Source organism: Chaetodon auriga, chromosome 23 (genome assembly GCF_051107435.1).
Source record: "Chaetodon auriga isolate fChaAug3 chromosome 23, fChaAug3.hap1, whole genome shotgun sequence".
Lineage (NCBI taxonomy): Eukaryota > Metazoa > Chordata > Actinopteri > Chaetodontiformes > Chaetodontidae > Chaetodon > Chaetodon auriga.
Window position 1 is genome coordinate 9,106,620 of NC_135096.1, and position 13,495 is coordinate 9,120,114.

At 44.7% G+C, this 13,495-nt stretch overlaps 2 protein-coding genes across 3 annotated transcripts in view; one reads left to right on the forward strand and one right to left on the reverse strand.

Moving 5' to 3' along the window:
* Positions 1–3,909: 3,909 nt before the first annotated feature.
* Positions 3,910–9,648, forward strand: pln2 (phospholamban 2). 2 transcript variants are annotated; one of them, XM_076723057.1, is made up of 2 exons: positions 3,910–3,976; positions 7,884–9,648. In XM_076723057.1, exon 2 carries the CDS (start codon positions 8,129–8,131, stop codon positions 8,288–8,290), a length of 162 nt encoding a protein of 53 aa, XP_076579172.1. In that variant the 5' UTR covers positions 3,910–3,976; positions 7,884–8,128; the 3' UTR covers positions 8,291–9,648. The 2 variants fall into 2 exon arrangements, with proteins under 2 accessions (XP_076579172.1, XP_076579173.1); XM_076723058.1 differs by having other exon boundaries at positions 7,887–9,648.
* Positions 9,649–9,906: 258 nt separating this feature from the next.
* Positions 9,907–13,495, reverse strand: part of LOC143315799 (protein FAM184A-like) — a 38,759-nt gene continuing 35,170 nt past the window's right edge. The window contains exon 23 of the mRNA XM_076723228.1: positions 9,907–13,464. Coding sequence (XP_076579343.1) covers positions 13,456–13,464 — 9 coding nt within the window. The 3' untranslated portion in view covers positions 9,907–13,455. The remainder of the gene's footprint in view (positions 13,465–13,495) is intronic.

Sequence of the window (13,495 nt, forward strand, 5' to 3'; positions counted from 1 at the left end):
TGGCCTGTGTTTCAATTGCAGTATTCTTGTAATCACATTAGGTTCAGTGCATTAGTGTGCATACTGATGCAGCCATCGCTGCGTCTGAGACATCAGGGGTTTTTTTGATGGATTAATGAGCCATTTTAACAGCTAAAACCTCAGCTTGGTGTCTCATTTTAATGTTATACGCTCGACTGGGTTATCTACATTATAACATTCAGCAAAACCGGTCCAACGCTGCCTGAAAGGACCTTTAACCCACCCGAGTTTCTACATTTAATTGTCTAAATTTAAACTGTTCACAAACATTTTAACGTCATTATGGTGAACTTCAGAGGAGAACTGTTCTGAGTCGGTGCCGTACTTCATAAGCCCATATCAGATAAACCCTGCTTTTAGACGGAGGCCTCTGGGGAAAAGCTTGTTGTAGGCTTCTCCACATAGCTGGCTATATCTGGAGAACAGAGAGACTAAGGGAAAGAGAGAATGCGTGTGAAGCTGCCAACAGCAGCAGTAAGCTTCCAGAGTAAACACAGCTGATGGGGTAAACCCTCCCTCCATCCCTCTTCACCCCTAAAATGCCCCTTCTCTCCGTCTATCTATCTGCCGCAGCCTCTTTATCATGTGTTACAAGCAATGCACGGCATTAAAACAATCACATCGACAAAAGTGTCCTTAGCTCGAACGCAGTCAATGAATATCAAATGTTAGTTTTGATTAAACGTCTGTGCAGGGTGAAAAGAGGAGGGTAGCTTAGGACAGGGCCTTGGCGAGTGGACATTTCCTTAACACCTCCTTCTGTACAGTGACAGTATGTGGTGCCAAATATTCCTGGTTTATTAAAGAGTTATTATGTCCACAGTGGAGAGTTTTCCAGAAGCTCTTTCTCTGACACGTGCAGTGGATTGGAGAACAAAGCTCAAATAACACTTTGAGCATCTGCATCGCTGCAACCGTTCACATGAAAAGCGCATGAAAAACAAACACACACCTCTTTGATTTGAACGAGGCCGTCGCTCTGATGCAGCACAATGCAAACGCACACACAAGAGCGTTGTACAGCCGTCACACACAAACACTGGTTTTCCTGAATCGTATTTCTTTGTCATCGTTCATGAGCTTAACTGCATTTGTGCGGATGCATGAATTCAGTTTCTGAGGACATGAAGGAAAAGTCAAGAACAAGCACTGTCGCTTGGAGGGATCGACTTTCTACAAACAGAATGTTTGGACTGATCCAAGAACAGGCCAGAAATGTCAAGTTTGTCTTGCGGGTGGAGTTAGAGGAGAAGTCACGGGGTCGTTAAAATCTAAACACCCTTTGGGGGGGGACCACTTTTTGGATGGTGGCACTGGAGGACAGCTCAGGAGGGTCCAAAATGCAAAGAGTTCCCCCCCTCTGGGGAGCATGAATGTCTTCAGTAAATTTAATAGCAATCTACTCATTAGACTTTCATTTGAAAGCTGGTCTGAGTGCAGCTGGAGGAAAGGTCAGGTGGTCCCCAATGCAATCAAGACTAATCCTCTGTGAGCATCCATTACCAGTCGATGGGAATGTGGGGAGCAGAGTCAAAAATGTCACGTGTGAAAAGCCACTGTGTGTTAACTGCATAAGGGTCCGCTTTTCATGTGGGCGCTCTGTGCTTACGACCTCTTCGGTCACGAGAGAACAAACCTCTCCGGCCTGGCAGCGGAGGCATCGCCTATTTTCTCTGGCCTGCCGCGGTTTTCTACATCAGTCGAGCTGTTTCTCTCACTCCACGTCTTCCTCTCGTCTTAGTCAGAGCTGTATGGCATTTCACCATGTAAGGCTGCAGAGCTGAACTGCTGCTGGGACTGAAAAAAAAGAAAGAAAACTATTTTCTTGTGGAACATTTTTCCAGCTGGAAATAAAAGCGACGTGTTTGTGAAGATGGAGAAGAGGATGATGATGATAAAACTGGATCATTGAGACACTCCGAGCCCATCAGATATACGTATATGTTGCTCTCTTACGGAGCAGTTGATTAAATTGCTGGTGGAATTCTTTTTTTTTAACCTTACAGGGAAGTTAGAGTTTGAGCAAAGCTCTCAGTTTCACACCTCCACAGCTCCATGCTGTCGTACCTGGAGGCTGCCCGGTGCAGTCACAGCCTCAGTCTGATCTGATGGCCAGTGAACAGCTTGTCACAGGCTTTGGGGCCTTGCTCAGGGCGATAATGACTTTCACTTTGCTCACCCAGATTTATCCTGCTGGTATCAAACCTTTGGGCCTCTGTTGGGGGCCTGTCACTGTGTCATCTAGCATCTGCTTGTTTTGATGTACTGAGGGGGTATACTTCAGCCACCTGACTCCTGTCTGCAGACCATTCCTCTTTTATGGAGGTTAAAGGAAACTGTGTGGTGACAAAGCAACAGGGATTGACCCAGGAATTTGTGGAGTGGTGCTAGTGGAACCACCTCCAGATCAATGCAGGGAAAACCAAAGAGCTGCTGGTGGATTTCCACTGGTGCAAACCAGTGAACATCCAGAGAATGAACAATCTGTCTCATTCTGCTTATTCTATTCTCCAGATCATATCACATTTCTAAACCCAGATTTCATACGTCGAAACAACGACACGAAGCAGTGGAATCATCTGTTTTCTTTAATGCGTTGTTATCTCCTACTTGAGCAGCCCTGCTTTCCCAAAGGGAGGATCAGTGTTTCATTTCATCTTTGGAAAAACACAGCAGACATAAAAGAGAGTGATCGAAACATGTGCTTGTCCGATGTACTCAGATTGTTTGAAATGTGTATCCACAGAAGAGCAGTGAGGAGCATTAACAACAAAGCTGACTGCCCAGTACGTGACTGACAGCCTGTTTACAGGCAGATTCTCCTTATAAGGCAGATGCAATGCTTTCTGGGCCACGGCAGGGGGGTTATTTATACTTTTTCCGGAGTTTTTTTTTAACGTCTTGTCGCTTTTGATTTCTCCCAAGCGGAGGATACTGTCCAGGACTTCACACACAGACTTGCCAAAGATCCAGAATTACTTGTTTAGCCCTAACATGTGTTTTATCTCCAGTATATACATTCATGCTGAAGGTTGGCAGGACAGCTGGCTGTGCTCTGGACTGTATGTCCATCTTTAAAATGAGTGGATGGCACAGGTAGTGAAGTGGATGTTTGCTTTGTCATTGTCCCAAAGGATCAATTCCCAGGCTCTTCTCTGGTGTGGTCATGGCCAAACTGTATATTTAGAGGTGCCATCAGCTGTTCATACGCACCAAGCTTGTGCCAAGTGTCTGTCAGGCTGCCATGATGATGAAGACAATAGAGTAATCCAGCCATGATGTTTGATTGCAGGCCAAACTGCAAAGCGAGCTCTGCCATGATGCACCGGTTGTTGTGAACAGGCACTTCATAGATGTGTTAAACGAAAGACGAGGAGTCCACACATAGTGACCTGTTCATTACATTTCGGATGCTCACCAACACCAAAGGAATTGCAAAGAGGTGAATGAGCACCAGAAGCAACTGTGTATGACATGAGGTTTTTGGGTCACATGACCTGCAGCAAGTCCAACTTCGACCACAAGGGCGAAATCAATGCAACAGCACAGCTCTGATCCCATGACATGAGTTACAACTGAGGCAAAAACATCAAACACTTTGATACAGAAATACAAAATCGAATAGAATTTGTGAATGGAGCGTTCGCAGATTGAAATCATTGTCGTAATGTAAACACTCACACAGACCTCCTCTCAGCCAGAACTCAAACTCCTGATCCTGGCTGCTGCATGTATAATTCACCAGACCTGGTACGACCTTGGCATCCTCACTTTCCGAAAATGTTTTCTGGGATGTCCTGCCTCTCTCTCTCTCTCTCTCTCTCTCTCTCTCTCTCTCTCTCTCTCTCTCTCTCTCTCTCTGCCCCCCTCTCACATTGTGTTTACAGCCTCGCAGAGCGCTGCATATCTGACATTTCTCTCTCAAACTCCAACCAGCTCTGTTCTCATCTGAAAGGTAAGAACCAGCATCCTCTTCAGACACAGCTGTTTTTAGATTTTCTCACAGTGGATGTGAAGACGACGATAATGATGACGTATATGAGAAAAATGCTTAGAATTAACCAGAGAAACTAGTCATTAAATTGGATTCACTATTATCATTTCTAGTGCTCTGAATGACCATCGAACAGCTTCTTATGGAAGTTGAAACTAGCTGCGTAGTTTGATGTGCTCATAGAGCAGTCAGGCAGTCACAGTGAGACGTCATTGATCTCACTCTGAGGGGAAGAGCAGGTTTTATGTGAAGATACGCTATGAAAAAAGTCATTGTTCACATGCAGTACAGACGGAGGAGTGGATGGAGGGGACGAGGCTGAACCTCCCAGAGGGATAAACACTCATCTCCTCTCCTCGTCTTCCATTCAAATCACATGCTTTTCTTTTATTGCCCTCGGGAGCCCGATCAGTTCAATCTGAAGCAGGGATTTCATTAAAGTTACTCTAGCCGACCAAATCCTCCTGGCCTTTAGTTTCAAACCAGTCTTATCTGACACGGCAGCGGACTTCATAGATATTGATGGTAAACTGGCTAAACTGGAATCTGAACTGGAGAAAATGGTTTAATTAAATGTGTTCGGTGGAGACTTTTCCTCCTTCATCCTGACAACAGGTAGCTGCTATGTTTTGGGCTTTATTTCACTCCACCATGACCCCTCAACGAGGTACATGGACCTAACTGCATAAGAAAGCACGATTTGCTCACTCTCTGATGAGCTTATTGTCAATACTTTTTCAAATTCAACGCAACCCACTGGAGCAAGTTAAACACATCATCTATAGATGATCTATCTTTAGAAAGAGAAACGACTGAATGTTGCTGCAAAATACTGGACCCCCACAGTTTCTATCAGCAGGTGGGTGACACTGACTGTGCCCCACTTACAGTAGGTCAGCATCCACAAACCGACAAATCTGTCTAACCTACATTTTACCCATCGATAGCTGTCAGTCAAACATACTGCAGTTGTTCTGTCGACGCAAACATTCAGATTTTCATCAGATCATAGCTGCACGGGCTCGAGAGGAAACTGCGTGTGCGTGTATGTACGTGGACTTCTGTGTGTCGCCTCGCTTGCTACTCAAAACAACAGATACTGGTGCTGACACACACTGATAAAACTCACACTCGTGGAATGACTGCCATCTGAAAGACTTCACACACACACACACAGAGGTCTGCTGCACAGTGTTGTGAAGGAAATATTTCAGTTTTCACTTTAGGTGAGACTTCGCGTCAGTGACTTTCTTTTGTAACGACACAAAAACTCCCCTCTGTTGGTCAAGTTAGAGGTATTTAGCTCATGGCAACACAAACTGATTGTGTTTATAAAAGTCTCATTAAAGGATTGGGCGGACAGTGATGGGCTGAAAATACTTTGTATTTCCTTCATGGAATGATTGTCCAAATAAATAAATAAATAAATAAATAAAACCCACTTTTGAGGGAAGTTGCAATATATTGTTTCCTTGGAGCTGCCATCTACTGACCATTAGTGGTACTGCACTGCAATGGTTGTGGTTTCCAAACTTTTTGGCATGTGAGCCTTCATAGACAGGCACCTTTAGGGGCCTCAACGTTTTTTTTTTTTTTAAATCAGAGGCCCGTCCTGGCACCTACACTTAAACTTTGCACTCAGCTGAGGTGTAACCTCTGCAAGAACAATGGCTGCTAAAGCTTTAACCTTGGTTGGGTTTTTTCCATTCGTAGTTAAAGCGTCAACATGTAAATTATTTCCAGGGCTGCCACTGTCTGCCTCTGACCAGCCTGCCCAAATCCTCCAGTTGCTGCGTCTTGTCCAGTTGCAGGCTTACATGTAAATAACATAACCCAGATCAGCCAATCACTGCCTGTGACGGAGCGACAGCTGTGTCTGTCTGTGTGGTCCTGTGAGAGGTGAGAAGTACAGACAGGAGAGGAAAGTAGTTGGTGATGACAAAAAAAAAAAAAAAGAAAAAGAAAAGGTAAGCCTGGGTAAATTTACTGTCAACATTTCATTTTTCCACTCATCTCTCTTTTGTGGAAATGAGGATTACAGCCCATCGTCTGGCATGAAATGATGGACAGCCGGCACTCAGAGCATAACGATGTGTCTGAGTGGAGGATAATGTGGAGCACCAGTCACTCACATGTCAATCACACAACATTGAGGCCCATGTGGAGGATGATCCCAGGTGTCAAAGGTCAACGTACTGGCAGGACAAAAGGGCTAATTTATGTCACTGAAAAGGAGAAGTCAATGAAAGATGATAAGAGGAAGGTTGTATCAGAGCTCCATTTATGACCTGTGGTGTTGAATGATTCATGGGCCAAGCGCTGGGCAGGGGCCTCAGAATGCCAGGGATTATGGGTATTTATTGTTTTATGTCCAGTATGAGCTGTTGCTAGGGGGAGGCTCAAAACGTAAAGGCTGCTGTCATATGACACCAGGGAACTGAAGATTTTTGTCATTTGTTTAAGCCACCACAGCTGAGTGGGGAAGCCACTGTTGCCTTAGGGTGCAGAGCCTGCAGTGACCACTAGATGGTGGCAACGAGCACGCTGTTCTCCTGATTTAAAGAAGCGATCCATTGAAGCTGCATTTGGAGGCAAAACACTGACTTACTGTCACATTATTAAGTTATAATGATGACTCGATGATGTGATGTTTCTGTGCACATCCATCAGAGCAACATTAGCATTAATTTGGAGCCACTCGCACAACACATTTTAGCTGCAGCCAATCAACAAAACGAGGATTTAGTTTGTTGGTGACCTAATTGAATCTTTAAATCGCCCCTTCAGAAGCTCACAAATGTTAATTCCAATTACAGTCGGTGGCAAAGTCTTTGTGATTAGAGATCAAACTTCAGACCCTTCAGTCAGGTCAGATGTTAGAGGTTTCAGATCAGGCTCTTGAGGAGTTATCCTCTCAGGTATGTGTGTGTAAGTGTGTGTGTGTGTGTGTGTGTGTCAAGGCGTTAACATGTCAAGAGATTAAGAGCGACACAGAGGAAGATTAAGGGTGGAAGAAACAAAAGAGAAATGATAAAAATAGACGTGTTGAAATGTCATCCGGGGCTAAAATGACTCCTGTTATCCGTCGTGCTCCCACACTGCAGCGACAGAGGAGAAAGAAAAATGGAGGGGAATGAATGAAAGTGCAGTTTCGATATCAGTCCACATTGATGGACTGAACGATGTGCTCGTGCGGGGGCCACCAGCAGGACTTTCAAGCTCGTTACAAACAGCGAAAAAACTTGGCAGAACTGACGCGCAGGTGGTAAGATGTTCACTGTCTGTGGGAGTCGCCACTGCCAAAGTCACCTTGTCACAGTGACTCTGATCACAGGAAAGTCACAGATCAGATGACCAGAGGGATTTAGTGAGGAGGGCCCGCAGCTGCACCGTGAAGCTCTCTCATTGTTTCTGCTCACATGCTTTTTGATTGCCTACTTCCCGCTTTTACCCATTCCATGATAAAATAACTCTACGTAATCAGTTTCTAAGAGTATTATGCCATGTGATGTGATGTAATGCAATGTATTAGTTAAAGTGGTCCATGTGCTTATTGAGAAGTTCTTAAATCAGGTCTCATCTTCTTCTGTCACACACACCTCGTCTTTGTCATTCTGCTGTCGCCACCGATCCCCGCGTCTGGCTTGACACATCATCAGACCTCAGCCGGCGCCTCTGAGCAGCTCTCTTATCTTCACACCATGTGCTGCGATACTCAAAGGTCACACAGAATCTCCACCAGGAGACATCCCCCAGAGGAGGCGCTCTGAATGGTTTCACGTCCTGTTCAGTGAGACTGAACCAAACACTGAACGTTGTCTTTAACCGCCTGTTCTCACCGTGGTTTTTTTTCTCCCTTTCTCACCAGAAGACAAGAGAAGAAAGACATCTCTGTATTCGTCGTTTAACCAGGACTGAAGCACGTCAGGACCGGCTGACCTGAGCTCGCCTCCAGACCAGCAGCAGCAGCAGTTTGATTCCCTGCCTTCGCCTCCTCAAACCAGCCTGAGCAGCTCGGTCCAGCTCTGCTCAGTCCACACAGGCCCAGCAGCCTGACTGAACTCCCTCCTGTCATAACCCAGCTGAGCAAAATCTAACCGGCCCGCTGCCTCCATGGAGCGCGTTCAGCACATGACCAAGTCGGCCATCCGCCGAGCGTCTCAGATCGAGGTGAATCCACAGGCCAAGCGGAACCTGCAGGAGCTGTTCGTCAACTTCACCCTCATCCTCATCTGCCTGCTCCTCATTTACATCATCGTCCTGCTGAGCAGCTGAGAGCAGCGGATCCATACCAGAGAGAGTTTGGCAATGCGGTGCCATGGGCGAGGGTTCGGCTGAGATATGGGCCTTACTGGCACATACAGCTCAGATTTCCACAAAAGCAATATAATTATGCCCATATATCAGCCGAACCCTGTCAGGAAGGATCGTGGAGGTAGAATGAGGCCAAACTCTCTGAAATTGTTTCTATCAGAGCTGATCAGGGATCAGCTCCACTGGCTTTCTTTCTTAAGGGGATGATAAAAAGTGAGCTTCAACAGTTTAAACTTCACTGATATACTGTATGTATTTGTATCTGCCTACAACTCAGTCAGACTCATACCCTGCTTGCATTACAATGTGTTGCTTTAAGATGATGATGATCTGCCCCCCCGAAAATCCAAATTTGACAAAAGCAAAGTGGGACAGGAAAGCAGTCAACATCACGGTTGAGTGTGATCGGCTGAGGCACGTCAATTAAGCAAACATGGCCCCGAAATTTGAATTAGAATTTGAAATACACCACAAATATCCATTAAACACATCATTCCCGCCGCTATGGGTCTGTCAGTCAAAGCAATAACAAAAGATTGAAGGTTGATGATGTCATGAAGTAGCGTGGGATCATGGGAGTTGTTGTCTTCATTGTGAAACAGCTACCATTGCTGATGAAAATGATCACTCGTGCCCCACCTCGAGTGAGAAAAACCAACAGTAAACAAGTGAGTGGCTGAGCCGACTTCCTGTTTCACTCTGACGCATCGTCTGGTGTTTCGTGTGTTTCCCACAAAGTTAACCACCAAGGGATGTGACGTCACTGACAGGTGGCAAAATGAAACGCACCGTTGCATTGAATGAAAAGAGGCTTTCAGACATCTTGATGAGGTAATGTTACATATTCTGCCTTTAAGGCAACTGTAAGTCAAATTTGACCCAACCTCTCATTCAGGCCTGACATGTACATGCAGTTCATCAGTTGTGAGGAAAACTTAACTTTGCATGGTGTGAATTCACTTAATGCCTTTTTTTTTGTTTATTCCATGGAAGTTTCTCTTTAGTTGATGCTGATACTTTTGGTTAAATACAGCACAAGTGCCCCAACTGGGGCGGCGACAGTGTAGAAAAACTGTAAAGTCTGATTCCTCCATCTCAAGTGCATCATAAAGAATCTGTCATATACAGTATTTATCACTTTTTAACAATTTAACAGTCACAAGTACATATAATATAAATGTAGAAATGACATTTAAATCTGGGATTCGAGATTGAGGAAAAAAACTGCACTTTTCTTCTTCTGTGTATGTTTGGAAGATTATACTTTAAACTATGGAACACCAAAGAAATTGCATGTCAATACAATTAAAGTGGTTTCTCCTGATGCAGGTGTGGAACATTTGTTGCATGTGCTGATTTTACATGTCGGGAAAGCATTTTCATACATTTAGACGACTGAATCCAGCCTCGAGGGATGATTAGACCAGTCTGGGTATTTGGAGGTTAAAGTGTAAAGCTTGACCAATGTCACTGGGCTTGGCTTCTGTGGTGTCTGTGTCTGTGTGAGAGGTGCACGCAGGAGGCTGAGGGCGTCCTCACGCACACAAAAGCAGACTAAAAGGAGCACGACACGAGGCTTTATCTCACAATCATAATTTTACTGTTCCATAACATACAACAGAAATGATATAAATATAAATAAATATTGTTATTAGATATTTTACCTTAAAAATGGCAAGACAGACATCATTAAATGATATGTCACAAGGGTGACATCACATCACTTTCAACTCAGTTCAAAGTACAAACGACAACACGGCGACTTTTTCAGTTTATGTCTTCGAATGTTTGGACGTCACAATCTTCTTCTTCTTCTGCATGACTGGATGAAAACTGAGTTGAAAGGGAAATGAACTTAGCCCTGATCAGTATATCGTCACATCCAAACAAAGCAAACGGACAATTCATGTTTTAAGAAGCTGCAGTTTCTATGGTTCATTGAGGGCCAGCTGATGCCAGTGTACAAAAAAGAAAGACTTTCATGAAGCGTGGGGTAACGACGGACAGAGGTCATGTGATGGCAATGAGCGCTGATGGCCTGATTCTGTTAACTTGCTCTGATTTAGTAGATTTGGTCATTTTTCCTTGACGTTTGTGCTTCTTCTACCAAGTCGGCGAATGAGACGCGGCCGGAGGAATTTGGGGGTACCGTCTAAGAAAGCACGTACATTTCTAACCAAACAGGAAGTACGGAAAGGAAAATAAACATATGAATGGAACAACAATGTAAAAACATAACAAAAGTCAACTATTCTTCATTTTTGCTCTTTCAAACAAGCAAACGCAACTTAAAGCCCAGATCAGCGTTTTTACATATCCAGTAAAGAATCTCACAAGGTCCATTGGGTAGCTGTTCCGGAGCTTTCTCATCACATGACCTCTGACCTCCGACTGTCAAACTCCATCTGCTCATGAAGCTGGAAGCTCCAGAACAGCCACTACATGGCCACTTGAGTTTTGGCAGACATATTATTCACGATGATGCATCATCGGCAAGGAAGTAAAAGCAGTGGCAGTAGAATTGGACGTGACTGTGTGAGCTGAATAAATATAATCTTCACAGTGTGCATGGAGGAGCGAACCAACTGTGGCTCAGCGTCGGGGCTACAATCCCAGAGAGGATGCTGTCGTCCGTAATTCTTCACATTACAGGTCAATATTTACATTGAAACCACTGAATCTGCTGTATCTGAGCTCACAACATCCAGCGTAATTAAAGCTTCAATGCCATGGAGCTGCATTCGTGTCATGAAGAGACAGTCGGACGTCAGGATGCCACGACCGAGGTTTGCTGGACACTCTTAGTTGGTTTTGTAGATACACATCCATCCGTCCGGCTTTCCCTCGCGACACAAACGCAGACGTGTCTGCTGGAGGGCCTGTCTCAGGCTTCAGGAAGCATTTCATTTTTCTTCTCTGACAAAACAGTTTAGTTTGGAAAACAACAACAGTTTAACACAGTCCGATGCAAGAGCCACGCAACAAAGGCTATGATATTTGTTGAAGCTTTGTCAGAGAGGGTCTGATTCGGTTCTTTGTGGTTGGATTGGATTGGAGTGCATTATTAAGGTGTGTCTAATCGACTGCATGAGCCACGAACCCAAGCAATGAGAGGACAAACACTTCCCGAACCGCTGAGGCCTCAGCTGATCGTGTTACGGAAGACGAGCATCGACTGAAGCTGTAATGAGACTGAATGTGTTTGTGTTGTTGCTGAACGGATGGAGAGGAAGTAAACTGTCAATGTCTCTCTGTCCACTCTTCAAGAAGTAAGAAGCAGCCTCTTTCGGGCTGACGATGACCATGCGGTTTGGAAACTGTACAGGTTACTGAATGGACTTCATGGACCTTCAGGTCATGAAAAGAAGTCAGCACAAGAACTATGTAAACTTTCAAGTCAAGTTAAAAAACAGACACCAAAAAACGGGAAATATGAGGATTTCAAGTGAGCGACAGCAGCATTATGATAGTGTTTCTGTTTTCACATGCTCTATGGCCTGCCCCACAGGCAGAGACACGGCGCCAAAGAGCTCAGTCGGCGACACGAACTCCGAGCTTGTAATGTAAATAAAAGTGTGACAAAACACTCCTTGGCATTAAAAAAGTTTCTTCTCCGTGTCGCTGACAGAACTCTTCTTCTGCATGTCTCTGGTCCACTGGCGTCACAAACAGACCGTAGAAAAACAGTAGCTTGTTACATTATAAATACTGGAATAATAAAAACACGAGGGGAGCTTGATTCAGTTTCTCTTGATGTTTCCCTTCCTGGGACTTTTGAGGTGTCTGGAGTGCTAAATCAAGCGCCCCCTCAGCGAGCTCAGATTGGAAAATGACTTTCAAACACATACTGTATGTACACAGTCAAAGCACTGGGACAGCAAGCTAAAGTTAGTGTTTTTCTTTTTTGCTGGTGTCGTCATTGTGGTGTACTGTAGTTCGTCGTACTGCAGAGGCCAAAGAACAACCAGAATCGGCAGCGAGCTCTGTCCTTTCTCCTGAAAGTACATGCATGAGTGTGTGTATTTACACTGCAAATGGGGCCACAGCATGAAAGACTAAAGGCGAGTATCAAGGCAAAAAAATCACTTTGTCCCGGCTGACTTTCAAAGCCAAATTACAGCGAGTAAGACACATGTTGAAATAGAAAAACAAAGAAAACAAGACAATCTTATGTGGAGCTGAAAGCATTTCCTCCTCATCTGCTGTATGTAAGTTACACTCACAGCAACACTGTGGCGTCTTTGTATGAGCTTCACAAGACATCAAGCGGGGCATTATTTCATGAGGGTTCGGGCCGTTTCTCTCACTTATGACACAATATTTCACCTAAGTAATAGCTTAGATGCGACAGATCATCTAAACCACGTTATTTGTGTATAATATGAGCTACCAGAATAACACCTAAGTTGTTATATGCTGCAGTTATCCTTTAATACTGCAATATTTCTGCTATCTCTGGTTAAGACTATTAATGCAGCCCTCATCTTACAACATGCAGTTACATTATCAGTGGACTACGATGTGATCTGTCACAATCAGAAAGGTAACACGTCACCTCTATGCCTGTCAACTTAAAAAAAAAGATTTACTGTCCGTGCATATCGCTTTTGTTTCTCTGAACCTCCTTTCTATTCTACATTTCGACTTTTACTCTCGGGTCGTTTATCCAAATCAAAACTGCCGTGTGCTGCTGCAGAGCTCATACAAACTGTCGTTGCAGATGGCATAAATGAGGGGACAAGCAACACGCGTGTGGCCTCACTTCCTGCGACCACGCACACTTTCACGATGACGCACTGACGGGCCACGCGACCCATCCTGCTCACCGCGTATGGAAGCCCTAAGGTTGCAATCACACTGAAATGTCAGTGCTGCACATGAGTGACGGGAGTGCTGTGATGAGCAGTTTGATGTTAATGTTGACTTTCAGAACCTGCAGCCTGATCGCTGTCCAACTTTAACTCTCTGTCCCATTACTTCATTTTTTTTTTTTTTGACAGAATTGGGTTTTTTTTGGAGGTCAGAAAGAGTAGTACAGGGAGTACAGCTCTTCTTCTTTCGCAACGTATTCTTTGCTTTTTCCTGCCTCCGCCTCCCTCGGCTTGGATGGCGTCGTGGCGTTGGCCTCAGGAAGGCTGGAGGGGGGGGAGAAAAACAGATCTGTTA

Bases quoted from the DNA above. Each gene is read 5' to 3' on its own strand.
- pln2 (XM_076723057.1), top strand. From the start codon at position 8,129: ATGGAGCGCGTTCAGCACATGACCAAGTCGGCCATCCGCCGAGCGTCT.